Source organism: Pantherophis guttatus, chromosome 5 (genome assembly GCF_059756535.1).
Source record: "Pantherophis guttatus breed Tessera chromosome 5, ASM5975653v1, whole genome shotgun sequence".
Classification (NCBI taxonomy): domain Eukaryota; kingdom Metazoa; phylum Chordata; class Lepidosauria; order Squamata; family Colubridae; genus Pantherophis; species Pantherophis guttatus.
In genome coordinates this window covers 33,103,875-33,130,776 of record NC_142067.1, presented here as the reverse complement: position 1 = coordinate 33,130,776, position 26,902 = coordinate 33,103,875, and the positions used below count along the sequence as shown (strand labels likewise).

General features: G+C 37.4%; 1 protein-coding gene across 30 annotated transcripts; it reads right to left on the bottom strand.

The window, feature by feature from the left end:
• Positions 1 to 1,935: 1,935 nt before the first annotated feature.
• On the bottom strand, positions 1,936 to 20,437 carry TFG (trafficking from ER to golgi regulator). 30 transcript variants are annotated; one of them, XM_087894867.1, is made up of 10 exons: positions 20,284 to 20,427; positions 15,652 to 15,758; positions 14,643 to 14,842; positions 12,613 to 12,696; positions 11,749 to 11,895; positions 10,810 to 10,977; positions 7,651 to 7,791; positions 5,759 to 5,851; positions 2,744 to 3,126; positions 1,936 to 2,293 (listed from the first exon to the last, which is right to left on the bottom strand). In XM_087894867.1, the coding sequence occupies exons 3-9, from the start codon at positions 14,824 to 14,826 to the stop codon at positions 2,771 to 2,773; spliced, it is 1,173 nt and encodes a 390-aa protein (XP_087750993.1). In that variant the 5' UTR covers positions 14,827 to 14,842; positions 15,652 to 15,758; positions 20,284 to 20,427; the 3' UTR covers positions 1,936 to 2,293; positions 2,744 to 2,770. The 30 variants fall into 30 exon arrangements, with proteins under 30 accessions (XP_087750993.1, XP_087750989.1, XP_087750998.1 ...); XM_087894863.1 differs by having other exon boundaries at positions 14,643 to 14,839; XM_087894872.1 differs by having other exon boundaries at positions 2,744 to 3,129; positions 10,900 to 10,977; positions 14,643 to 14,839.
• Positions 20,438 to 26,902: the final 6,465 nt, after the last annotated feature.

The following is a 26,902-nucleotide window of genomic DNA, read 5'->3' as shown; positions in this document are numbered from 1 at the left end:
GATGCTTCTGTGCACGCGCAGAAGTGCTGCATGCACAAGTGCGAACCGGTAGTGATGGGATTTGGAACCCGCCCCTGGCTTATGTCCTTGAAGAAATAAGTGTGTAATTGACACCAACATGCCAAGTTGTTCTGAGCATCTTCTAGCAGCTTCATTCACTATATTTTCAAGCTAGGGATAATGATAGTTGTGATCCATTTTCAATAGAAAATGTGTGTAATACATGTAATGATATGTAAGAAACACCTTGAGAGACAGGGAACAGATGCTGCCTGGGAACCATCACATAAGAGAGTATGGTACACCTACTTAATGGGTGAAGAATGAGATTCAGAAGGTACCTTCCTTATCTTCTCAGACTGTGAAAGAGACAGCCGCAGATTTGTATTTTTACAGTTACAAGATTTCTTAATATAACCTTACAATAAAGTGGAATCTGATTATGTTTCCTGCTCTGATTTACCTGGGAGGGCTGACATTCATAAAGCTGCTCTCAAAAAACAGATCAGAAACTTTGAAGTTAAATGTTGGGTGCCTCAGGTTTCCCCATGTTACATTCTATTGTGTCAACTGCATTGGCTACCAGTTTTCTTGGTGATGCAATTCAAAGTGGTGCTTATTACCTAAAGCTTTAATGGCACAGGATTAAGTTATTTGCAGAACTGCCTCTCATTTGACGATACCTGCCTGTCCTACTAGATTGAATAGGATGGGCATGTTCCACATTCCTTCCCGGAAATACTGCCATCTAGTAGGATCTATGAAGCATTCCTTTTCCAAAGCTGTTACTACTTTATGGAACACCCTCCCCCAGGTGTCCCAGCAGGCCCCCACCCTTTTAGTTTTCCAGAAGGTCAACCAGACCTGGCTCCTTATCTAGACAGTGAACTGGGAGCCATGGGGTAGTTATTGGATACCCTGGGATGATGATGATGATGAATACAACTTTTAGTTTTTTCTTATTGTTTTCGTGCTTTTTGAATTGTTGTTATAAGCCTCCCCAAGTTGTAACTCTAATATGGAGGGCCATAGAAATCTTTTAAATAAATAGTAAACAAACTTTCTTAAAACAAGATATATTTAAGCAATTGTTTTGGTTCGTGGAAAGAAGTGCTGAATTTTAAGCTTCAAAATAGGTATGGCGGAAAAGAAAAGAATACAGTACATAGGTAAAGATCATTAGATGCATACAAAACCTGAATCTCTCACATGCCAAATTGAAGTGCAAGGAGACAGGCACAAGATAAATGGAATAACACTGATACTGAAAAGCTGTTCTAGGGCGGAGTGGGGAAAATTTACCAAGGACTGATGCTGAAATTCTGGAGTATGTTGTAATTGACAAGCATATTCAATGTTGTGAAAATAAACTTTTAAAAGTATCTGTTCAATAAAAGATAGCTGCTAAAGACAGTACGAATTTGTTGCATACTTTATAGTTACCATGTAGTTTTTCTTCCCTCCAATATTTTGGATCATCTAATTTTAAGACTCCATTAATTCAATGTGTTTTTATACAACAGATAAAAATAGTACAGGTTTTAATAAACCATTATAGTCTTTGATCCTTGGGCTTGATTTAAAAAAAGAAGAAAGTGTTGAGCAGGGACATCTGAATAGAATTAAGAAAAATGTTATGTGCATAATGCTCTAAACATTATGCACATAACATTGGGGTGACACCAGGGGTGTCGAACTGGTGCCCCATAGGCCAGATACGTCACATGTAGGCCACACCCACCCCAGCTCCGTGAAGGGAAAAACGTCACAATGTAACATGACGGCAACATGATGCAGCATGTTTGACACCCGTGGTCTAAACAAAAAACAAACACTCATAAGCCCCTCTGAACAACCCATGATCTTGCCTTACCAATATTCTGATGTAATTCACCAAGTGTGCCATGGTAACATACCTTAACTTACAAATAATAATTAAAATAAGCTATTTATTAGCTAATCAAAATGTTAAGACAACACATAACAACAGCATTCTGTTTCCAGTACAAGAATTTTACTGCTCGCTGAACACTGAGAGTCCTAAACTGCTATTAATATCTGTTATGAAAGGCATTTTAATTTACTTAATTCGCTTGAGTTTTTCTGCCAAGGCTTCGGCTATAATCATTAATCAAGTATCTGTCATTTTTACTGATATATGCAAGAAAAAGAACAAATTTACACCATGTTTACTACAACATTTTTCAGCTGCTACAATAACAGGAACTGCTTCAAATGTGTTCTTATGTGAAAAATATTTCAATAAAATCCAGGGAGTTGGAGACTTAGTTTTCTGTAGAAAGATAGAAGTATAACAATTACTAAACAGACTTCTCTGCAACTGATCAAATAATGATTTGAATGTTTTTATTCAATTGTATTGTGAAGGTTACAATTTATATGTATCTAATTTTTAACAAGTGGATCGAATTTAGTACTTAATTTTATTAGTAAAACCAATTCAAGTAAGTCAGCTAGATTTTTACCTAGCAGTTTAATATGGCAAGCTAGAATGTCATCTGCTTTACATACATTTAGGTAGTTTCCAATGGGACAAATATTAAACTAGAAAGCCAATACAATTTAAAGCAGGAGACAAGATTCATTTGGTCATTTATCCCAGAAAATTAAAGAGCAAAGGTGATACCATACAATATTTTGCCTTTCAATATTTTTTAAATATCAATTAAAGAATCTTCTTGTCTGTACAGGTGGAACAGCGTCAGCAGCTGCTTGAATTTACCTGGGGCTCTTTAACAGCATAGTTTCCTTATCGATAACCAGGACCTGGCTGAGTATAGCCCTGGCCAAATGGAGGACGACTGCGTGCATAAGGATTAGGGGCGCTTGGAGGAGGAGTCATAGTAGTTCCAGGAGGTGGGGTGAAACCAGGTCTTGGCTGGTAGGTGCTGGGCTGGCTAGGAGCCATTCCAGGTTGCGATGCTGGAGTTACATTATAATTAGCAGATTGGGAGGCCTGAGTTGTATAATTTTGTGGAGCGTAAGTGCCTGTTTGATACTGCTGAGGAGGCTGAGCTGGCAGCTGTGGAGCTGGAGCCTGGGAGGCTTGCTGGCTGTATCCTTGGAACTGCTGTGCTTGTTGAGGAGCAGTCTGTTGGCTGTAACCTGCTAAGAGATCCAAGGAAAACAACACTTAGGTGAAAGTAGAACTTGCTTCGTTATATTAGCATCATTTATTTATACTGAGTTTTACATGAAGTAAAAGACAAATAAAAACATTTAGAAAAGAAAAAGGGGCAAGAAAAAACAAAAAAAGACTACACTTATAAAATATAACAACTCCCAATCTTCTCTTCAACAGATATTGACAACCTACTGTGTTTCCCCGAAAATAAACCCTGTCTTATATTTTTTTGAACCCTGAAATAAGCACTTGGCTTTATTGCCATGTGCTCAAAAGCCGGATTGAGTTTATTATCAGGAAATGTCTTATTTTGGGGGAAACAGGGTATCACCTCCCTTTCATCTCTTCCAGAAATCCCTTCAACCCCACAGTTAAGTTCTCATCTTTTTCTATTATAAAATCTACAAATTGTTGATTTGTTTTATTCTTTGTTTAGCATAATGCCTATAAAAGGTTCCTAGCCTCTTAGAAAAGCATCTGACTAAACAGGAAAGTTTCGCATTTCTGCCAATTCTAACAGCTTATGATTCATTCGTCCATTGTGGAAATTTCAATACTCTTCCATCTTTGTGCATGCTATTGTACATAATTGCCTTTACCATATAGAAAATTAATTTCTCTGCGTGGGTGTGTGTGTGTGCACAAATGTGTATGCATATTCTGAAACAGTTATAAAATTTAAGTACAGCTATTGAAAAAATGAATTTAGAATTCTTCAGCCCTGAATGTGTATAAACATGGTGTTCTGTATGCATAGAGGAACAGTTTCACAAAACTTTATTCTAAAAGTTGATTTGTGTAGGTGAACAAAATACAGGTTTTTTTAATATCCAGCATTATCAAAAGTACAGTTCACACACTTCAACAAAGCATATGTGTGGGGAAAAAATCTATATAAACCATTAAAAAAATGACAAGATGGTAGACAAGGTGAAACTGTATGAATTTGTATTATTTATGCATAAAATTATATAAACAAAATATAGTATTTTTCACATATTTTGATACGTACAAGGTCTCTTTAGAACAGATGCACATTTTAAAGAAGTGTGGACCAAATGGGAAACAAGTTTTGTTTCAAGTTTGTAACAAAATAGCCCCGTTCAAAATGTTCCATAGGAGGGGCCAATGATTATTCTCCAGCAGAACAAAACCTATAAATGACTTTTGAGTGTTTTGTTCCAACCACAAAATGCTATTTTGGGAACATATTTTTGTTCTGCACTCATAATACCAATAATAATCCATTAAAAAGTGAGAAATGCCTGTTTCAACATTGTTTCTAAAACCAGATTGCTGAAAACGTCTGAGCTCAAAATGGCCAAGTTTCAAGTCAAAAATTTTAGAGTTCAAAACGCTTAGTACCTCCAAAACTATCAGTATGTCTGTATGTGTACATGTAGATCCCAGCATGAAATAATCAATACACACTTGAATGCAAAATATTATCTCCAGATATAATTGTCACAAATACAAAAACGTAGATAGGAGTGTATATATTTTTAATTCTATGTGTTCAGTTATATCACAAATAACTTTCAAAGAGAAATTCACTGGTAATGTGAAACAAAAATCTGGAAGGGATGGGGAGACTAAGAACTCCATTTATTTCTTGCATAAAACACACCTGAAGCTACTTGCAATGAAACCTCTCCAATGACTGGAATCCTGTTAGCATTAAATATCAGATACATAATAATTATTAAAAACTCAGGATCCTTAAGAGAAAGCAATGACTAAAATACACTCTGAAGTCAATTTTGAACTCACCTGAATTTGGGCTCAAAATTTACTTTGAAACAATCAAGAGCACAACTAGACAGTTTTGGTTGAACTAAGCTGACCTATAGCTACTGATGATACTAAGAAGTAAAAGACTATCATCTTGTAATGTACATCTGCATCACAAAACTAATTTCCATACGCAGAAGGAACTGTTGGTAACTATACTGATTAACAGCTGCTAAAACTCAGGAGGCATTTATTTTGTGTCTTTGTAGGAGCTGGGCCTCAGATTTTGTTTTGGAAGATTCATCCTAAACAAAATGTTCAAGGGAAATGTAAGCGTTCAGATGCAGCTTTTCTTCTAAAAGTCATTTGATTTACTGGGCATTTGAAAATATTTGACTGGTTTCACTGTAACTGTAGGATGCTAGATTTTTTTTCTAGAGGAAATCTGCAGTCTGGTGGAATGAGCAAGCAAAACATAAGCAATTGGGCATTTTCTACTGTTTTTATTTTTTATGTTAAACTTAATTATAATAATGCATTCCATCTGTTTTTTCAAACTATTGTACAATATCCCCTTTAAAAAATGAAGACACTGAAATATGCATGATATATATCATTATATATAAACTATTAAAGCAATCAGCTCTGGGCAATGGTAGCATTCAGTTGCTACTTAGGAATATATACATTATCACTTCAAAACAGCTCTAAACATACAGTATCTAAAAGTACCTAGACTTGAGAATAAGAAGAGCTTTAAAAGTACTTGTGCATTAATAACTCATTCCTGCTTTATTTTTTCTTTAAAAACTAAACTAAAAAGAAGTATTCAAGTAGTTACAAAACTATTTAGCAATGCTGAAGAACCTGCCACCTGCTTACCTTGATATTGTACCCCATATTGTTGCTGAGGTTGAGCTTGTGGCTGTTGAGAAGGATATCCAGCCTGTTGTGGATACTGTTGATACATTTGGCCTACCGATTTAAAATTTAAAAATTTTACAACTTTAGAATATTGCTTATTTAGCTTTATCTTTCTCATATATTGTTCTCTTAAAATAAGAATTTTCAGCTTATAACTATTTGTGTAGCAATTGTTCAAAGTTACAATGACACTGCAAAAAGTGACTTACAACTAGTTTTTGCATTTACAACTGTTGCTTCCAATGGTCACATGATCAAAATCTGACTGCTTGGCAACCAGCATGTATTTAGCACGGTTGCAGGGCTCTGGGGACATGTGATAGCCATTCGTGACCTTTCCAGATAGCTTCCTCCAAATCTGGGAAGCCTGATTCACTCAACAACCACTTGATTTATTTAACTGTAGTGATTCATTTAGCACCCATGGTAAAGAAGTTCATAAAATTAGATGCAACTCACTTTACAGCCTTGCTTAGCAATAGAAATTCTGGTCCTTATTGTGCTCTTAAATAAAGAACTACCTGTAACTGATTATTTTCTAGGGTCAAAAGTACCGTTGCAAGAATGTCGTTATATTTTCTCCTCCAAACCATTTCCCTACGAGAACATACCATATTTTTCAAAGTATAAGACGCACCTTAGTTTTTGGGGAGGAAAATAAGAAAAAAGCTGACTGGCAGGTGGATCAGCCTCCCGGAATACCCCCAATCAGCTTTCCCAGAGGTGAATTTTAGCAACAGGTTCCTTGGTTGTGAGCTCTGGGCCTTGCTTTTTTTTTTTTTTTCTGCCTCTGAAACAGCTTCAGAAAAAAGCCTTTGAAGCTCTGTTTGGGGGCTTCTTTTCTGAAGGTGCGTCTTATACTCCGAAAAATACAGTACATACATGTATATATACAGTTGCCTTTTGCCAGTAAATAAAAATTGATTTAGGGAAGGATAGCAATCTATTATATGCAAAACACTTTGGGAGGAAACTTTTAGTTTATCAATAGGGCAGTACGCTTCCTTCTCTCTCAGTCCGCAGGACCACTATCACTAACTGCCTGTGGAAAGAATACCTACCAAGAGGAAGATAACAACAATCACAGAAGAGCCTGCATAAACACACACTGCTTTGGAAAGGCAGTTTTGTGTGCATATATTTAGGTCAGAAATAATATTGGAATTTTCTATCATCTGTACCTAATGTCTGTGAAATGAACCAGATATTTAAAAATGATAATATTTCTGACTATTTATTTAGAAAACTTAAGTAGTACTTCTAGTAATTGCTTCATTTTTAAGCCACTATGCTAAACCTTCAAATAGCCTTTATGCTTTCATTTTAGAGAACTCTTTATTATGACTCAGCATTAGTGCACCACCTAGTGCTAGGTTACACAATCAAAAAAACCCTTTTTAAATCGTACATTATGCATGTTTCCTGTATTTGATTAATTAAAACAGCTAAAAACCATCTGTTAGCATATAAAGTACTTTAGAGTAATATAAAACAACACCCACAATTCCAAGAAACAGAATTACATTTTGACAGTGAAAAAAATGAAGAAGCGATGACTAAACATATACATAGCCAGACATGAATTTGAACAAATGTGGCTTGAAAACAAAGATTAAAAAAAAAACAACTCAACGATATCACAAGATATAAATGCTTGAGAGAAATCTAAAGGTGAGGCACAGAGTCACGGAAGTAAGGGTAGCAAGGCCAGGAACAGTTAAGCAAAACTGCAAACAGCCAAAAGTGGTGTGGAACTGCAGGAGCAAACGTCATAAACTGTATCACATTGTGAGATATGAAAGGGCAACTATGTTCATTGGGAGTAGGATAAACATGAATGAATTGCTTACCATCTATTTGACCAGTTTGGGGCTGAGATCCTCCATATGATGGTTGCTGTGGTTGAACACAGGGTGGATGGGCTGCAGAGGATGCAGAAGTGATGCTGTCAGGTGTTCCTGAACGTTCCTCCACCGGGGCACTGGGTGGCCCTGGAAAAGAAAATATTTTGAAAAGAAAATAATGAACAATAATCTGCTATGCGTTCTGGAATCCAATGTTCTTACTTTCATAATAAAGGTGGGATGCAAATAAATAAACAGCATATACTAAGATAGCTGCAGAACATTAATACAATTAATCCCCTGTGTCAGAAATGCATAGCTTTCTAGTTAGCCTTTGAATGGATGTCTGGATCCATTCTTCAAAAAAGGATAGGAGCCACAATGAAACCATTGAAATAAAATTCAATTTCATATAATTTTAGTCTCTTTTAAATCAAATTAATTAAATATAGGTAATATTACTTCCTATGCAGCTTTCTCTTCTCTCACTTAGAAATCACAAATCGATGACTACTTTTGGAGGGTTTCTGGAAATTATACCCAGGGTTTTCAAGTCTGGGAATGTGTTTTGTGACATTTTTGCCAAAAACCAGCATTCACTTCATTTTCAGAAAAAATACTACATTGTGAATAATTGGTTTGCTTAACAAATGTGGTATCTGCTTAACAATTGTGATGTTCACTTAACAACTGCCAGTTATAAAATTGGGAACATAATACATATTTCACTACTTAGAGAAATGTTATTTTAAATAATGCAAACAATCTCTCCAATACTATGCAAATATGCTATTAGGCTCCAAATTAGCAATTTTTGTACAGCTATGGCAGTACCATTGTATGCTCTAAACCACATTTTAAAATTCATTTTTAAATTTAAGTGCTGCCATGTTATATCTGCTTTAAAATGCTGCCATCTGCTGTTTGCTTATATTACTTTTTGAAACTCAAATAGTAGTATTACTGACTTGATACTGACCAAAGTAATTTTCTCAGCTGTTTTGACCATTCGCTTAGACAAAAATAACTATGATGAGTTTCACGATTATTCATAATTATTCAGAGTAGTACCAACTCCAACTGATATTAACTTCCTATAATGTACCTTATAATGCTGAATTAATTACTGTTACAGACAGATTCTGGAGTGCATCCAAGCGAGCAAATTCTAAACTTCATCATATTCAGATATTAATCATACTAAAAGATTTAACTGGTATTGAAGTTAACTGGAACTTATTTTTAAGTGTCTATTCCAAGCTAATTAAGTTAAATCCAATCCATTTCACAGCACACTGCGAACAGATATGAATCCAATCCATTAAATCAATGTTGCAACTTTATCTTTCCACTAAACTTCAGGGATAGTTCTGCAACGAGTAGTCATGTGTATCTACTATGCAGTAGCAATTATCTGTCATTTAAAAAACACTGTTAATATTTAGCATGTAAAAAAAAATTAAGATTAATTTCCTCTACCAACTGAATTCTCCATTTTTTAAAATTCCTTATTGTGTGTTTTTTAACTATTAATCTTCAGGTGTGAGATTAATATATTGCCAGGTGTGATTAATTGCCATTAATCTTCAGGTGTGATTAATATATTGCCACTGTTGCTGTTCAGAAATTCAGTATACATATATTCCCAATATATAGATTTCCCAGATTTTGTAAGTCAGATTTATGTAAACCAAGGCAATCCCTGAGTATACTATTAACAGCTGTTATGAACTGATGGTGACTGCCTACTAAAACATCACTTTCCATTGCTTAAAATTCAATCAATGTGAACAGATAAATGCTTAAATCTGCATAGCCTAATTATGCCCCTAGTAAATTAATACAGTAATAAATCGTCAGCCAAGTATGTCTTTATTGCATTTATATCTCAAGTTTTCACTGAAATATCAAGATTTCTTATACACTAGTCATCTGTTTTATCTCGACAACTATCTTTTGATGTGATTTAGGCTGAGAGAGAATAATGCCTTTCATCTGCAGCCGATAACAGAGTTCCGGATCGATCTGGAGCTCTGTTATCAGCTGCAGATGCCTTCCGTCAGGCATCTGAAGATGAAACAGAGGTCGGGGTGATGCGTGCGAGTGGTGGCAAGTGGCCGCAGAAGAAGTGGGCCAGCAGCGGGCTCCTGCTCAGTGGGGCTGTTGGTGCCACTGCCGAGAGGTAAGTCAATAATTAGAACCCTCCAAAAAGAAGGCCTAGCCATTTTTTCAGGGATCAAAAGAAAATAAGACTCGGTATTCTTTTTGGAGAGACATGGTAAATTTTGATCTCGTGATCATGGGGATGCTGTAACGTTTGTTAAGTGTGAAAATTAGTCATAAGTCACTTTTTTCATAGCAACTTTGAACAGTCACTAAATGAATGGTGGTTAAGTTGAGGACTACCTGCATGATGATTCAAATGTATACTTGTGGTGGTTTACTTAAGAGATATAGGCTTGTACTGAATCCATGTTGGAAAAAAGTACATTAGATAAAAGACACTAAAGGGGGGGGGGGAGAGAATATGGAGTTTCAGTTCCATTGGGGGAGTAAAAATAATTAATGCAAAAAATTGAAATCTGAAATTCCTTCACGTACAAGTAGTCATCACTTAATCACCACAATTAGGATGGAATCTTGGTTGTTAAGTAAGATATCACATGAATACTGCGCTCAGCGACCCTAATTCTAGCACTCCTGGTTGCAGATGTTAAGCGAACACACTGAACTAAAATCCTTATCTCCCTTTGTCTTTGTGGCTTCTCTCCCTATCAGGGAGTCCTCTTGACAAGTGGTAGTAGCTTCAACCTTGTCAGCTTCCCCATTGGCTTTCTGAGGAAGCCAGTGATCACAAGATGCTTGGCAATATAAGCAGGTAGCCGAGTACCCAGGCTGCAAACACATGAGTGTGTGTGTCTGTGTGTGCATGTGTGTGACAGAAAGGGGGGGGGGGAAGGAGGAGAGAGAGAAAGTTTTGTGATGGTTGGAAGTACTATACAGGCCGTAAAGCACTCTTTCCAAGGCTTTTGTTAAACTGAATGATTGTTTAGCGCATGGCCCTTAAGTGAGGACTACCTGTACCATCTATAAAATTACCATATGCCTGGCCAATTCTGAAAGAGCAAACTTCAGCAACAGTTTCAATAAAATATATATTCTTACCCGACACCTGATCATCTGCCAGCCCAAATGCTGACAAGACATTTTTGTTGATTTCATCTTGATTTTTTAATGGATCAAAAGCAGACATACTTGCTGCTATAACTTGAGTAGACGGCTTGACAGTTGAATCAGCACTAGTAGGCTTGTCTTCCCTACCCTCTCCAACATCTGCAACAGAGGTGGAAATTTTCAAAAGCCTGAGATGACGGTAGCACTTAACACTGTTAGGTAACAAGCCTAAACTTTACAGACTTAAAGCAATTACAGCAATGCACAAAAAGTTGCAAGGTCAAAACTCCAAACCCAGAATATTTCAATTGGACCTTATTAGAAATGATTCCATGTTGGAAAAGCATTTAGTCCTCACCTAAAACACATTAATTCAAACCAATTTTGCAGTTCCTTTCTTAACTTCTGTTAAGAAAGGAAAGGACACTTGATGTGTTTAATGGGCTGGCCTAAAATCCAGGAGATTGTCCCTTCTAGTCCAACCTCAGACACGAAAGCCACCTAGGTGATCTTGGCCATTTACTATCCCACAGCCCAACCCACTTCACAGGTCTGTTGTAAGAATAGGAAGAGGCATATATGTTTGCCACCTTGAGTCACTTATTTAAAAAATACTAAAGGCACCATAAAATAAAACTAAATGCATGAGAGTATTATAGGTTGCATTGGGAGAGTTTATGGGGCTGTGTTTTCCTGTTTTCTTTTTACTCTGTTATAGTTTTGTTATGATTATGAGGCACTCAAAGCTCTCATTTTAAGATGGGCAAATACAAATATTTTAAATAAACTAAGTGGTAAATGAGGCTGGAACAGGATGTTTAGGGAACAAAGCATTTCCACCTTGGAATGTTTGTACATTTTTAGGCAAGCGTAGCTTATGAGAAAGTGCATCCACATCAATTCATTTTTAAGTAACGATTATCAACTTACCATTTTCAGGCAGACTAGTAGAAAGTCCTGGCTCAGCAGGCGGTTCTAAGCAATCCAATAAACGATTCACTTTGTTGCGAAGCTCTATAAGTTCTCGGCGAAGGTATTTTACCTGATTTGATTCTAACGGTCTTGGCTGCCCATTAACTATAAAACAGATACCACACTAGTAAGTTTTCACAAGACAAAATAGTCTTAAGACCTTATAACTTGTACATAACATGTATTACCTTATTTTTTGAAGAATAAAACACACCCTTTTCCTTCCTAAAAGGGGGTGAAAATTTAGGTGTGTCTTATACATCAAATGTAGCCCCACCCACCCACTGGCTCCCACCCACTGGCTCACCCACTGGCTCCCACCCTTTGGCCTCTGCCTCGCAGCAGTTACCTCCTTGCAAGCAAATAGCAAGAAAAACAGCTCCTTTCAGCTTCAGCACAGCCTAATTAGCACAAGTTGATTGGATCGGCCTAACTCTCAGCTGATTTGTTCTCAACTGTTTTGAGTAGGACTCTGCTTCTTGCTGCAAGGAAGAAAATTGCTGGAGCAGATATTTTCCCCCTTGTGCTAATCAAGCTATGCTGAAAACGAAAATGAAAGTAAAGCAGGCTGTTTGCTGCAATGAGGCAAAATTGCTCAGAGGCAGATTTCTTTTTCTTCTTTTCCTCACCAAAAAAGGTAGGTGTGTCTTATAGTCCAGTGCGTCTTATACCCTGAAAAATATGGTAACTTCTTCAGAACAAATGATATGTACCATCTATGTTCTGAACAGTTACGTGATTTCTTGGGAATGAAAGAAAATTTATTACCAAGGAAAATAGAAAAAAAAGTATCAAGCAACTTTTAACAATATTTTTACTTACCAAACAGTGTCAGTTTCAGGATTCTACTGCACTGAATTGCAAAGGAAAGATCTGAACTATCAAAGATAGTTATAAGATCTCCATCTGTTAATTAAGAAGAATGAGGAATCAGATACAACTTCCAAAAAAAAAACCCTCACATATCAGTGTCAGTCATTTAAAAATCTATTTCCAAAAGATAGCAAGCAGCTGGGAGGGAAGGAATCAAATAAAACCTGGTAGCACAGGCAGAGTTGAAGTCCTGTCAAAACGTGTTCCAAGGCTTTACTCTGTATTCTTCAAGTAACAGTAGGGGCGCTTTGATATCATAAAGATTCTTTGTGATATATAGATTTTTAAAAATCTCCTGGCCAATGGAACCTGCAAGCTTGCCTCCTCTGCTAGCATGGGTGAGGCAAACTAATCTCACTGAGATGAGCTGGTCCCTCAGGTAACCTGAGTCCATGCCATGAAAGGCTTTAAAGGTGATTGCCAACATCTTGATTTACATCCAGAAGTAAACACGCAGCCAGTGCAGCTCGCAGAGAAGTTGTGTTTCATAGTCCACTCTTGGGGCCTCAAAACTTCCAGCACCACTGCACTCTGCACCAGCTGTAGCTTCTGAATGCTCTTCAAGGGTAGCCCATTTAGAACTGTTGCAGTAGTCTAAACATGAGATGACTATGTCTTATGACATAGTGCAAGGATGTTCCCAAGACAGTAAGCATATATATATAGCACGGATGGAAAAATTAGCACTAAATGTTCAAGTGGAAGTAATTAAAGATATTCACAGCAAACTTTGCTAATAGGTACCTTGGGTATGTAATATTTAAGGCTGTGCTATAACCATAATAGTGCTCCAAGATGCAATTATTGCCAGTCAGTAACTAACAAAAAGGGCCACTAAACTCATCCAAGATGCAATTTACAAAATGCAACCACTCAGTTTATGCCATTTAACTGAGCTGTGCCTAGGTTGAAAATAATTTGAAAGAAGTGTTTGGGCTCTAGTACAGGTGGAATATCTCTCTGCCATTTATTGAAGTATATAGTTTTTCAGGCTTCTATGTAAATTCTGAAAAAGGATGAAGTTATTCTAATAATCACAATAAATGCAATGCTTTAATTATTCCATGGAAACAGCTGCTTTTTTCAAATACATGAAAACCTATAAACAAAGGTGTGTTTTAATTACTAAAAATACTTCAGTTACAAGAGCTGTAAAGCACTTCTGAATCATTTATGAAATGTGTAAGCTCTATTAATGTTCCAACAAAAAACAGAAAATGTTTGTTTTTTCTCTGGTTACAGTGTTAAACAAAAGAGGAAGTTTGGATAATATATATCTGAGAAGTACTATCTGAAGCTTTCCATTAAGACTAAAAATTATGAAAACTGCATACATATAGGTCAGAATTTATATTTACTGCATTAACTATTGCCTCTTCAGGGATTCACATAATATCACTCTCTGCTAATTGTAGGACTATATAAATCTCCAATTGAAAATGTCTTCATCACTCCCCAAAAGATTTCTCAAGGACAGGTTATATTTCCAAGCTGTTTCTTTCGTCTACCTGCCTTTCCAATACAAGTCCACTCCACTGGATAAATTTCATGTTATAAATCCTTTCCTATGTCACTAGTTCCTAAATCTTAGTTCTGCATTCTTCATACTTTACTATAAAAGTTACCACACACTTGCAATCATTTTAAAGCAAACAGCCATTTTAGACTGGTTTCAAACATGTGGCCAATGGCCCAACACAGAAGATAAAACAAAGGAGGAGATACATATACAAGTATTATTGTACAAAACATTACTTCCTATAGAAAATCTGTTGCAATTTAATCATATTATCATAAAGTAACTATATAATGTAAGATTCAATGTAACTAAGAAAGATCTAATTACATTGATACTGTTCTGTTTTGTAATTCATAGCTTTGCATGCACTAGAAAAAACGTGTTCCAAAGCAAAAGTTGAAGACTCCATTAGCTTTTCATTATTAGACATTAGAAAATGGAAAGTAAAAAAAAATCCTACCTTCATCCTTATATTTTATTGTAACTTCATCGTTGCTCAGCAGTTTTCCCCTGAAAACTCTTTGCATCATCAGCACCAACTCATCATAGGTGATATCCTCATTGTGAATTGGAATTCTCCTAATGTCATCACCCAGCTGAGCTTTAATTATAAGCTTTCCACTCAAATCCAGTTGGCCGTTCATAGTTACTACAGATCTTCTTACAGAAATATAAAAATGGATTAGTAACATGAATATCTATCAATTTAACCAAAATACAAAGTAGGCTTATGGTGGGGAGAAGGAACAAAAGCCTCCCCCACACCGGCTGTGTGTGTGTGTGTTCATATAGGTGTATAAATAAATGGCAGGGCATTACTATTAGGAATATCTCATGCCCTGGTGTTTCAGTAGCTTTGTAAAATTCTGAAGGAAAGTTAGATTTCTTTCAAAGTGACCCAAATTGAATTTGTGATTTAAATTTTGAAGAATTGTCATCCTTAAAAAATACTCCTCTATTTGGTATACTAGGAAAGAAATAAATCTTTTAAAACATAATTTCAAAAATGTAGACACATGAAAAAGTGTGAAATTATAAGGGACAATTGCAGATTTATCAACCATAAATAGCATAGCACAGTATATTATTGACTACAAGAGTGACATAGTCACCAAGATATCCATTGTCAACATTTAAACTTCCCATTTAAAAAAAATAGAAATAAAAACAGAAAATTTAAAAAGATTACGAAATGTCATGGGGAGATTATTTTGCAAGACTTCTGGAGTCATAACGTGAAATCTCACAATTTTTGTGTTGATTCTCATGAAGGATATCAAGAGATTTTGGATAATTAATTTTAAGGGGTGATGAAAACAATGTTTCAATTACTTTAGATAAAATTGGCTATTTAAAGAGTTGAGCTCAATTTACAAATGACATTTCATCATAATAAAAAAGAGAAATCACTCTAACTTCACGATACTTTATACTTTGATAAGTCCTATAAAAATATATGTGTAAATCACCTGTTTTGCACTGGTTCCCAAAAGAATAATGATTTTTGCTTTCAGCTGGATGTCAAATGCCCCGCCATGCAGTGCTGATTAGCAAAATAGGCAGTAGTGCACAATACCTGCAACAGAACATTAAGTTAGGTTTTGTTATCATCTCTCAAGAGACAAATATCATTCATAAGCAAGTCTACATTTAAATGTTTACATTCTCAAGATATAACCCTGACTCTACACCGATTTCACTAATACTTGAGTTGTATTATTGCCAAAATATCCTGCTTTTAAGTATCCCATTAAGAATAAATTAGGACCGTAAACTATGTAACTCAGTTATTATTTTATATTTCATCAAGCCAAGGTAGAAGGCAGTTTAGAAAGAACAGATCAGGTTACTTGGTGGCCGAAAGGTTATGCATAGTTCAAAACTGCAAAATATTCAGTTCTATAATTCTAGAGCCAAAAACTTAAATCTTGCTAGGAGGATTAATGATTGGAAAGAATGCCTGCAAATGAACATCTAAACAATTATAATCCCTATAGTTTACATTGTTCCCATGTAAAACACGTTTTAATATTTAGTATTATCACTCAATTGTCAAAAACACAAGATGATTTTTATAAATTTCAGTTTTTTATCAATTCTAAACCATTTTCAAATAACATGTGTAATAGCATATTGACAGCTCCCCCCTCAAACCATACAGAAGAACATTCCCTAATTCTCCATTGGATGTACAGTATTTATTTCCTTCCAGTACTAAAAAATCCAGACATATGAACAAAATTCTGAATGAATTTTGCCTATGTTGGAGAACAGGAAAGGAGAATACAGAGGATCTCATTCAGCAGATAACATACAGTATGAGGAATAATAAATCCAAGACCTGTTTAATATATTGTATTGCATTATCTTGATTTAGTGTTTGATTAAATAAAAGTATTACACACACTGGGAGGGAGAGGGGAGAGAAAGAGAAAGTATAAGCAATTTGTTTCAATGATTACTATTTATTTATTAAGAAAATTTATATGGTTGCCCAGCTCACTCTGTGTCTCCAGGTGAACTGAACTATAGATAAAATCCAGTACACAAACCAATAAACCCCCAGTTCCCTAGCGATAACAATCAGACCAGCTGCTTGATGGACTCAATATATTACAAGATAAATATTGTATAATGCAGTGACTAGCATAACCCAGCAAAGTTGTCTGATGCAAACAAGAAAGAGGCTATCATCTGCTGCTATTTAGATAAACTGAAGAATAAGCTTAAATCCAATTAAGAATTTTTAATGAAATCTTTATTGGTTAATATACATATTTTAAGTTGCAGCAAGAACTGTGAAGCAATGCTACAGCCCCAAGAACATAATTTCTGACTTTAGGTATCAGAGAAATAGAAATCTTTCTGATATTCAGGAATTATTTCCTACTTGGGATCTAATCTTCTCCATTATTTGTACATAAAATATAGTTAACCTATAAAATGTATTTGTTCTTTGTCTTGACAAAACCTCAACTTATTCTTACTATTGTCGTATCTTTTAAAGATTCAAATATAAACAACATTTTGAAATAAAGTTCCCCCAAATGTATTTTTAAAATAGTATATTATTTGTTTAGCGACTACAGACTCTTCTACATTTCTTTTGCTTTATCTTTTTGTTTGTAATCTAACAATTATATTGTACAACAGGAAAGTATAAATGAGTTAATCTATAGTGGCATACAGTAATTTTAAAAACCAATATCCATTTCAGAATCATCACTGAAAGATATTCCATAAGAATCCTACCAATATTTAAGATGCCATAAAACTTACTTTGTTTGTTGTATCAAATTAACTAATGTTCTGGAACCTTTTATTACTGCTCTAAATGTCATCCTTTAAGTTTAATTTGTAATCAAGAAATGGCCAAAATCTTACAAGTGAATTTGTTGTGGATATATATGAAGCTTTCAGTGCAATTTTCATTAAAGGCAGATAATTTGGGACTAATGTTGGCCTAAAATCCTATATTCACTTATCTAAGCCTCACTGAAATCAGCAACTGTATATTTCCAGACATATAAAACTTGTATGGTACATATGTTAAGGAATTATAGGTAGTCCTCAACCTATGACTACAATTTCATTAGTTAAGCTAGGCTGTTGTTAAGTCAGTTGTGCCCAATTTTATGATCTTTTTTGCCAGAGCTATTAAGCAAATCACTGCAGTTGTCCTGTGGTGAACATGTGTGGTCATTAAGCAAATCTGGTTTTTCTCACGGATTTTGCTTGAACTGGCTGGAAAGGTCATAAAAGGTCATCAGGATGCTGCAACCATTGTAAATACATGCTGGTTTTTCCCACTGATTTTGCTTGAGCTGGCTGGAAAGGTCATAAAAGGTCATCAGGATGCTGCAACCATTGTAAATGCATGCTGATTGACATGTCTGAATTTTGATCATGTGACTGTGGTGATGCTATGTTGGTTATAAGTGTGAGGACTGGTAGTAAGTCACATTTTTCATTATTCATGCAACTTTGAACTGTCACTAAATGAATGATTGTAAGTGGAGGACTACCTGTAATTATAGCTTTACAGTGCTGAATGTTTTACAGGTAATCCTTGACTTACAACTATTTATTTAGTGACCATTCAAAGTTACAACAGCACTGAAAAAAGTGACTTACGACCACTGCAGCATCCCCATGGTCAAAATCAGAATGCTTGGCAACTGGTTCATACTTATGACGGTTGCAGTGTCCCAGGATCAGGTAATCAACTATTGTGACCTTCTGACCAGTGAAGTCAATGGGGAAGCCAGATGCACTTAATAGCCCTGTTATTAACTTTAACAACTGCAATGAATCACTTAACAAGTGTGGCAAGAAAAGTTGTAAAATGGGGCAAAACTCAAAACTCTAACTTAGCAACAGAAATTTTGGGCTCAATTGTGGTTGTACCTCAAGGACTACCTGTATATGTACCTCTGGTTCAGTTTGAAGGATTATAAAGCAATTATTTTAATAAAAGCCTCCTTAGGTGATGGTCCAAGGAGTTTATTTAAATTTATTATTTCATTATTTATTTCACAATGTGTACAGTCTGCCCCCATCCTGTCAGACTCTTACTTTCACATGAAAAACACACCCTAAAAGTCTCAGTATATCTAGCATAATTTACAATGTTATGTTAAATATACAAAAAGCACCACTACGTTTTGTAAGTCTACACCAGAAATCATCAAGCTCTTCAATTCCAATCATGTAACTTAATTGCACAACTTAACTGTAATTTTAATTTTAAAAATTAAAAATTGAACACTTCTCAGTAGAATGCTCTACTTTGACCGGTGATTAAGTATTAGAATCCTATGGGAGGTGGAATACCTAGGAAATAAAGAGCTCCTGAAGTGAAGAAATTGATGAGAGCTTGGATTCTTAAGAATTTTCAAAGGAGACAAGTTTCCATGGATTTATGTGGAATAAATCCATTCATTTCAAAAGTCAGATTTTAAAGCAAAACCCTCCCTCTAACAACAACAGAATAACAGAGTTGGAAGGGACCTTGGAGGTCTTCTAGTCCAACTCCCTGCTCAGGCAGGAAACGCTATAGCATTTCGGACAAATAGTTGCCCAAGCTCTTCTTAAACCCTCCAGTGTTGGAGCATTCACAACTTCTGGAGATAAGTTATGAATAACTTCCACTTCCACTGATTAATTGTTCTAACTGTCAGTAAATTTCTCCTTAGTTCTAAGCTGCTTTTCTCCTTGATTAGTTTCCACCCATTGCTTCTTCTCCTGTCTTGGGATGCTTTGGAGAATAGCTTGACTCTTCTTTGCGGCAGCCCCTGAGATATTTGAACACTGCTATCATGTCTCCCCTACTCCTTCTTTTCATTAGACATTCCCGATTCTTGCAACCTTCATTCCTTTTTAGACTTCAGTCCCCTCCCTAATCGTCTTTGTTGCTCTTCTCTTAAGAGTCTCCACATCTTTTTTGTTTTTAAATATAGTGGCGATCTAGCTTGAATGACCTTGGCCACTATCTTCCCTTTTTCCAAGGAAGGATCCTTTGTAGCTTTTTAAATCGGGCATCACTGGGAGAACCCCGGTTTTCACAGCCCAGCCTCGGGGACCTTAATTCACAGAGCTACAAACTCCTCGTTGTAAAGTTTCCAGCATCGGAAGGGGGAGGGGAAGGAATGCCCCCCCCCTTCAATAAAAAGCAGCTTTCCAAGCAAAGATCTTTCTCCCCATAAAGGTGACACCCCGGAATAATGCACTGCGCCCCATAAGTTTCCCCTGTTTGGTTGCAACAGGCCGATGAGGCTGCTCGCCTTTGGGCCAGCAACCCTGAAAGGAAAGGGAAGCGGGCGCAGGAAGTGACAGCAGCTGACCGGCGCTCAACTACCTCTTTCTTTTTCACGAGAAAAATGGAAGGGCGAAATCTCCTTCTTCCCCTCGCGATCCTCCGGCCGGTTGCCCACCCCGCAGCCCCCCACATAACACATACAGAGCAGCTCGGCCGCGCCCATTCAAGACAAGGCCACGGTTCCCCGGCTGCCTCGATTTTGGCTCTTCTAGCACCAGGAGATCATGGGCAGCGCCCCACTCAGCCACGCACCCGGCCCAAAGTCCCCGCTACTCACCGCCGCCGCCGCCGCCGCCGCCGTACGTGGCAAAGGGAATCTGCCAAGGTGGTCACGGCCCCGCCCTCAAGCCCAAATCTCCGCGCATGCGCACCGCACTCGCGACCCGACAGCGAGTACCTGGCCTGGAAACGCTTCGTCACAGGAAAACGGAGCTGCGCAGGCGCAGGAAGAGCCGTCGGGGAAGTCGTAATACGCAATTCGGAATCGTCTGCGGGTCCCCCCCTTCCCCCCCTCTCCGTAACTGAAAGAAGATCTTTTGTTTCTACACGTGGTAGAACGGATTGCCAGAAAAGAATTTCTTGTGGATTTGTGAAATTAACATTTTTTGTAAAACAACAACATTTGCAGTGATAAGTGTTCAGTGGCAACGTTTACCCTTTGCATTAAACCATATTTTAGTTGGATTTAGGGCGGTACGTGAATGCGTGTTCAGTCGAAGGTTGCTTTTAGATTCTGCCATGAAACCACTGAAATTCGATGAAACTGAAACAATAAAAATATGCTCTTCTGCTCCTAAGAACTGAATTCTGCATAATAGACAATAATTCTTCTCTCACAGCCACCTTGGTGTGGCATAATTGTCATGTAATTTAAATTATAAAATTCTCTCCCTGTTATTTAGGACATTAGGAAAATTTATTTTAATGTATACATTTTTGAACCGCCCAGCTTCCTCAAAGAGGGAGTATGCCATCTTGTTAACATGACAGTCTTAATACACTTGGCATTGCCTTCTTATAAAAATACCAGCAGAAATTCTGTCAGCAGTGGGGATCTTTTGCCTTGTCTTTTTTCTACAATATCCTGTAAAATTGTGCTATATGGTACAGCAATGCATTCTAGGAGGAAGAGGCGGTTTACAGTGAGCTCCAGATTGAAGTTCAGCAGACGACCCTTTCTACTGTAGGAAGTTAGCACCCACCCCTCTCCCTAGGAAAATGAAATATTGTAGGAAATATTAAAAAGGCAGAATAATATTTTCCCTAAAGAAGAAACATGTTTCTAAAAGACATAAATGCAGAGCCTCAGCTCCCTCCCCGCCCAGCAGATATTTTTGTGCCAACCTATCTACAAAACAAAGGCTGGGTCAGTTTTTCTACAAAACAAAAGTCATGGTCCTCAGGACATGATAGGATTAGCCCTCACTCAAGATCTAAACCAGGACAAAGCCATTAAGCCATAATAGGAATTGCCCGAAGTCCCTTCATTACATCGTCACCTAGCAAGATTCAAACAGGCCTGGGATTCAAGTTACCCCTGCATAACCCCATGGGAGTCTAACAACTACATTTCTTACACAGGAACAGGAACCCCAAGGCAGGGCCCATTCCAACACTGTGATGGTACCATACTGATAAATACATTTCTCATGAGATTTTACAGTAGATAAAGTTCTACCACTTGATTTAAAGGACAGGTGACTTCATCCATGTGGCCAAGACGTTTTTTCTTGACAGTGGGTGCAGCCTGGTTACACCTTAATGAATTCAAGGTCAGTCTTGATAAGCAAGTAGAACAGATTTAAATAGAAGAGCTACGATATATCCACAGAATAAATAGGAAAAGGAAAGAATAGAATTAGAATTAGAATTAGAATAGAATTCTTTATTGGCCAAGTGTGATTGGATATACAAGGAATTTGTCTTGGTGCATACGCTGTCAGTGTACATAAAAGAAAAGATACATTCGTCAAGAATCATAAAGTACAACACTTAATGATAGTCGTAGGGAACAAATAAGCAATCAAATCATATTAGGAAACAAAGGATACCAGCAACAAGTTTACAGTCATACAGTCATAAGTGGGAGGAGATGGGTGATAGGAACAATGAGAAGATTAATAGTAATGCAGATATAGTAAATAGTTTGACAGTGTTGAGGGAATTATTTGTTTAGCAGAGTGATGGCGTTCAGGAAAAAACTCCTTTTGTCTAGTTCTGTTGTGCAGTGCTCTATAGTGTAGTTTTGAGGGTAGGAGTTGAAACAGTTTATGTGCAGGATGTGAGGGGTCTGTAAATATTTTCACAGCCCTCTTTTTGATTCGTGCAGTATACAGGTCCTCAGTGGAAGGCAGGTTGATAGCAATTGTTTTTTCTGCATTTCTAATTATCCTCTGAAGTCTGAGTCTGTCTTATTGGGTTGAAGAACCAAACCAGACAGTTATAGAGGTGCAGATAACAGACTTAATAATTCCTCTGTAGAACTGTATCAGCAGCTCCTTGGGCAGTTTGAGCTTTCTGAGTTGGCACAAAAAGAACATTCTTTGTTGTGCTTTTTTTTTTTTTGTGACGTTTTTGATGTTTGGTGTCTTATTTTAGGTCTTGAGATATGGTAGGACCTAGAAATTTGATGGTCTCTACTGTTGATACTGTGATGTCTAGTATTGTAAGAGGTGGTAGTATGGGAGGGTTTCTCCTAAAGTCCACCACCATTTCTATGGTTTTGAGTGTGTTCAGTTCCAGATTGTTCTGATCGCACCATGAGGCTAATTGTTCAACCTCCCATTTGTATGCAGATTCATCATTGTCTCGAATGAGACCAATCACTGTTGTGTCATCTGCGAACTTCAGTAGTTTAACAGATGGATCGTTTGAGATGCAGTCATTGGTATATATAGAGAAGAGAATGGAGAGAGCACATAGTCTTGTGGGGGCCCTGTGCTAATTGTACAGGTATCTGTTGTGATTCTGCTTAGCTTCACCTGCTGCTTCCTGTCTGTTAGGAAGGACATATTTTGGGGTCCTTGTGAACAGTTTAGTTAACTGAAATCTTAAAAGAATGGAATTGTAAAGTATTTTGTATAATAAAAACTATCCTGGTAATTAAGCTTTTTGTACAATAGTTTTCCAGTCTAAGACCTTGTCTGACTTGTTTTATTGCCAGCGGGTTTCATAAATTAGACTCAAGATTAAGTAACTGACAAGCAGGGAAACATTTCACGTTTTTGCCAGGGAATGAGTCTTCTGATTTCCTTGCTACTTAAAGAATACAAAGACTATTTTAATATTTATGCACATCTATATTATAGAAAGGTTAATCTATAGGAGAAGCAAGCTTTTCACATATTTATCATTTTCCTCTGAAATCTTTCACCAGTGATTTTCATTTTTACTGTAGAGTACCTATCTTGATGTATCCTGTTCTAAAGAAGAAACAAAGTTCGTACTGCGTGGGCGATCAAAGTTCACAAAGTTGTGTCCTATAGAGATGGTATTAAGTATGCTGTAGAATTTAATAGTATTCCAACAGATGGCTGAATAATCTTGTATATCATGCTGAGTAGCCAATAAACTCTCACTGGTTTCAAGTGAGGCAATGATGTGAATACTGATGTATATTATAAATTGGATCCATATACCATATTTAGGCTTGGTTTGTATGACATGATTAATTATATTCACACAACAGGTGGAGCTGTCATAATTGGGTTATTTTATCATTAGATTTTTATTCCTGTCTTTATAAGTTTTATAAGTAACTCAAGGCAACAACAACAACATACATAATTCTACTTCTATTTTCCACACAACAACAACTCTCTGAGATGAGTTGGGCTAAGAAAGAATGACTGGCCCACCCTTCTGGCTTTCATGCTTAAGTCAGGACTCGAACTCACAGTCGCCTGGTTCTAGGCTAACACCTTAACCCAGACATGTCAAACTCAAGGCCCTTGGGCCGATGATGTAGTTAGATCTGGCCCACATGGCTTCCTGGAAACAGCGAGAGTCCAGCCCCTGCCGCCCTTAGTCCCTCCATGCCACGCCACACCTCGGCCTCATCTCGGCCAGCCTCACAGAAGCAATTGCAGGGAGTGGGGTAGGACACCAAGCAACTGCAACAGCGTGCAGAAATGATCCCAGGGGATTGGGGTGCCAGGCACGCAGCACAGGTAAGTGAGCAATAACTACAGGTTGGAAAGTTTAGATTCAGCTCTGCCCTTGTCTTCTGGAGATAAAACTGTTAGGAAAGGTCTACCATTAAAATGGGGCAAACCATTGCTGCCGCATTTGGGGATCCGTGTGACGCCTGTGCTGCTGAGGGAGAGCAAAGCCGCAGGCAGGGAAGGCTTGGGCCTAATTTTCTACCCAGAAACAATTCAGAGGCTTCATTTAGATCCACCCCCTGCACCACTCGCGCACACCACCAGAATCAGCTCTCATACCGTCAGAATCATATCAGGGTGGGGTGGGGAATCTAAATGAAACCCCTGAACTGTTTCTGGGTAGAAAATTAGGCCAGGTCTGCGCTACCTGCCCTGCTTGTGGCTTTGCTTTCTCTCAGCAGCATGAGCTCTCCTAACACAGTTTTATCTCCAGAAGACAAAGGGCAGAGCTGAATCTAAACCTTCCAACCTGTAGTTATTACTCAAAAGCCTCTGCTGCTTACCCAGCACCATTCCCCTGCCCCCTCCCCCCGCAATCACTTCTGCACGGTGTCTGCACCAGTTGCCTGGTACCCTCTCATCCCCTTGCGATTGCTTCTATGAGGCCGACTGAGGTGAGGCATGGTGTGGAGAGGCTGGGGGGGGCAGGGGTAGGCTAACAACTGCAGCTGCTGCCAAGCACCATCAGCCCCCATGTGCTCACCGCCTCCTGTGCACATGCCCAGGGGACAAGGTGGCCCAAGGCCATAGGGATGAGACCCTCGCCATTTCCAGGGTGGCCCCACAGACCAGATCTAACTGCATGGGCCAGATCTGGCCTGTGGGCCTTGAGTTTGACTTGTCTGCTTTATAACATACTAAGCTAGAACTTTGCAAACTATGTAATGGCTTAATTGAATTTTTGAATAATATACGGTAGCTAAGATATAGCCACTAACCCATTCATTTATTTATGCATTTGTTATTAATGGCCACTGTTTAATCTGAAGTAGTACCAGAAGGACACGAGAGATGGTATCGAAGCATAAGTAGTTGTGCAAAGTAGTGAATATGCATGGAAGACAGGTAACTTTTTTGCCAAAGTTGTTCCAAGGATCAGATAAGAGGAGATAAGAAAGTATTCTGGGGGAAAGCTGCAAATCAAAACACAAGCAGAGGTTTCCTGAAAGATAACTCTTCAAAGTGTAACTACTTTTTCGTTGGAATTGCTGTGCACAGAAAAAAATTGCATTGCCACTGTGACATCACAGTTTCACTACGGAATTAGAAGAGCTCATCATGTTCAAGATTGATATCAACCTCCTACATAGTGGTAAATTTAGAACTTAAGAGTTTTGTAGAAAGGAAAGATATGGATGATTTATCTAATTTTCTCCAAAAGAATAAATTCCCTAATACTTTTCCAAAAGCAGGACTTCCCGTAGTAGTCACTGGAGGAGGCATCTTTGAGATGTCAACATAAATGAAGATGGTGGTTACAACCATTAAATAAGCCCTCACCCTCTAATTGTTCACAAGTTAAATGGAAACATGGCTTTGCAAAGCTCATGGTCTATTTTCATAGACATAGAAATCCATACGTAACCTTCATAAGGAAGATGTCATTTTTAAAAGATGTGGACAATTCCCTGGATATGAATTCAGAAAGGGTGCTGAGCCATAAATCATGGTTTAGCTTCTTGACATTTTTACACCCACATCCCACCCCTCCCAACAGATTCTTCTGGTTGACATTCCTATTGATAAGATGGCTTCCTATGGGTTCTACTGCAGCAGTGAAAGCCAGGGAGAATGCAAATCACAAGGGATTATAGTATAATAAAAAGGACATTTGTGTGACCATCTCACTATTAATAAATTTAAAGAGCACTGTTACCCACCCATCTCTAAAAAATTTTATGAATACATTTCTTTGAAATAATTTTCCAAACAGATTTTATTTCATCAAATTAATAAGAACTGGGAGAGAGGAATGCGCAAGTGGCATGGCAACCTGAATGGAAGAAGACAGGTCTTTAGTGTTACTTGCCTTCTAAAATGATTATTTTATTGCTTTGCGTGAAAACACTGCTTGGAGAAATACAATCACTGTTGAGAAGTGAAAAACTACAGGTGTAAAACGGTATTAATGGTTTTTAAATGGTGATTATAAAAGTCAGGCATGTCTATAAGATGGGTCCTATAGTCTAAATATGTTTGACCTATAAATTATTTTGATAGGATGGATGGATGGATAGATGTTAGAATTTTTATTAAAGAGGTTTTCAATAGAATAAAACGAATAAATTCAAAATTATAAAAAGATAGAGAAAAGTGAAAAGAAAGTAAAAAAGGAAATTAATCAAAGGGAGGGGAGAGGACAGGAGGGGACCGGAGGGGAAAGGAAGAGAGCTTCCAATCTTCTTAGAACAGCTATACGTACATTTACTGTATATTTAACCCCCCCTCTCTAAGGTTACATCATAATTTCCTTCTTTCATTTGCTACCTTTTCTAATCATCAAAATCACCAGTAGCTGAAATTCAACAAATCAGGAAGGAACTGAATTGGGTAAGACTGTTGAATCTGATCATAAGACAAGTATTCCTTCTCAAGTTTCTTCTTGTTTTTCTAGAGAGGATTGCCAGAGACGATTTGTTAAAAGGGATAAATCCCTAAAAATGTTGATGGACTGGATACTTATGCAAGAGCAACCTGAGACTATACTTCCAGTGTCTTGCTAAATGGAGCAAGGTTGAT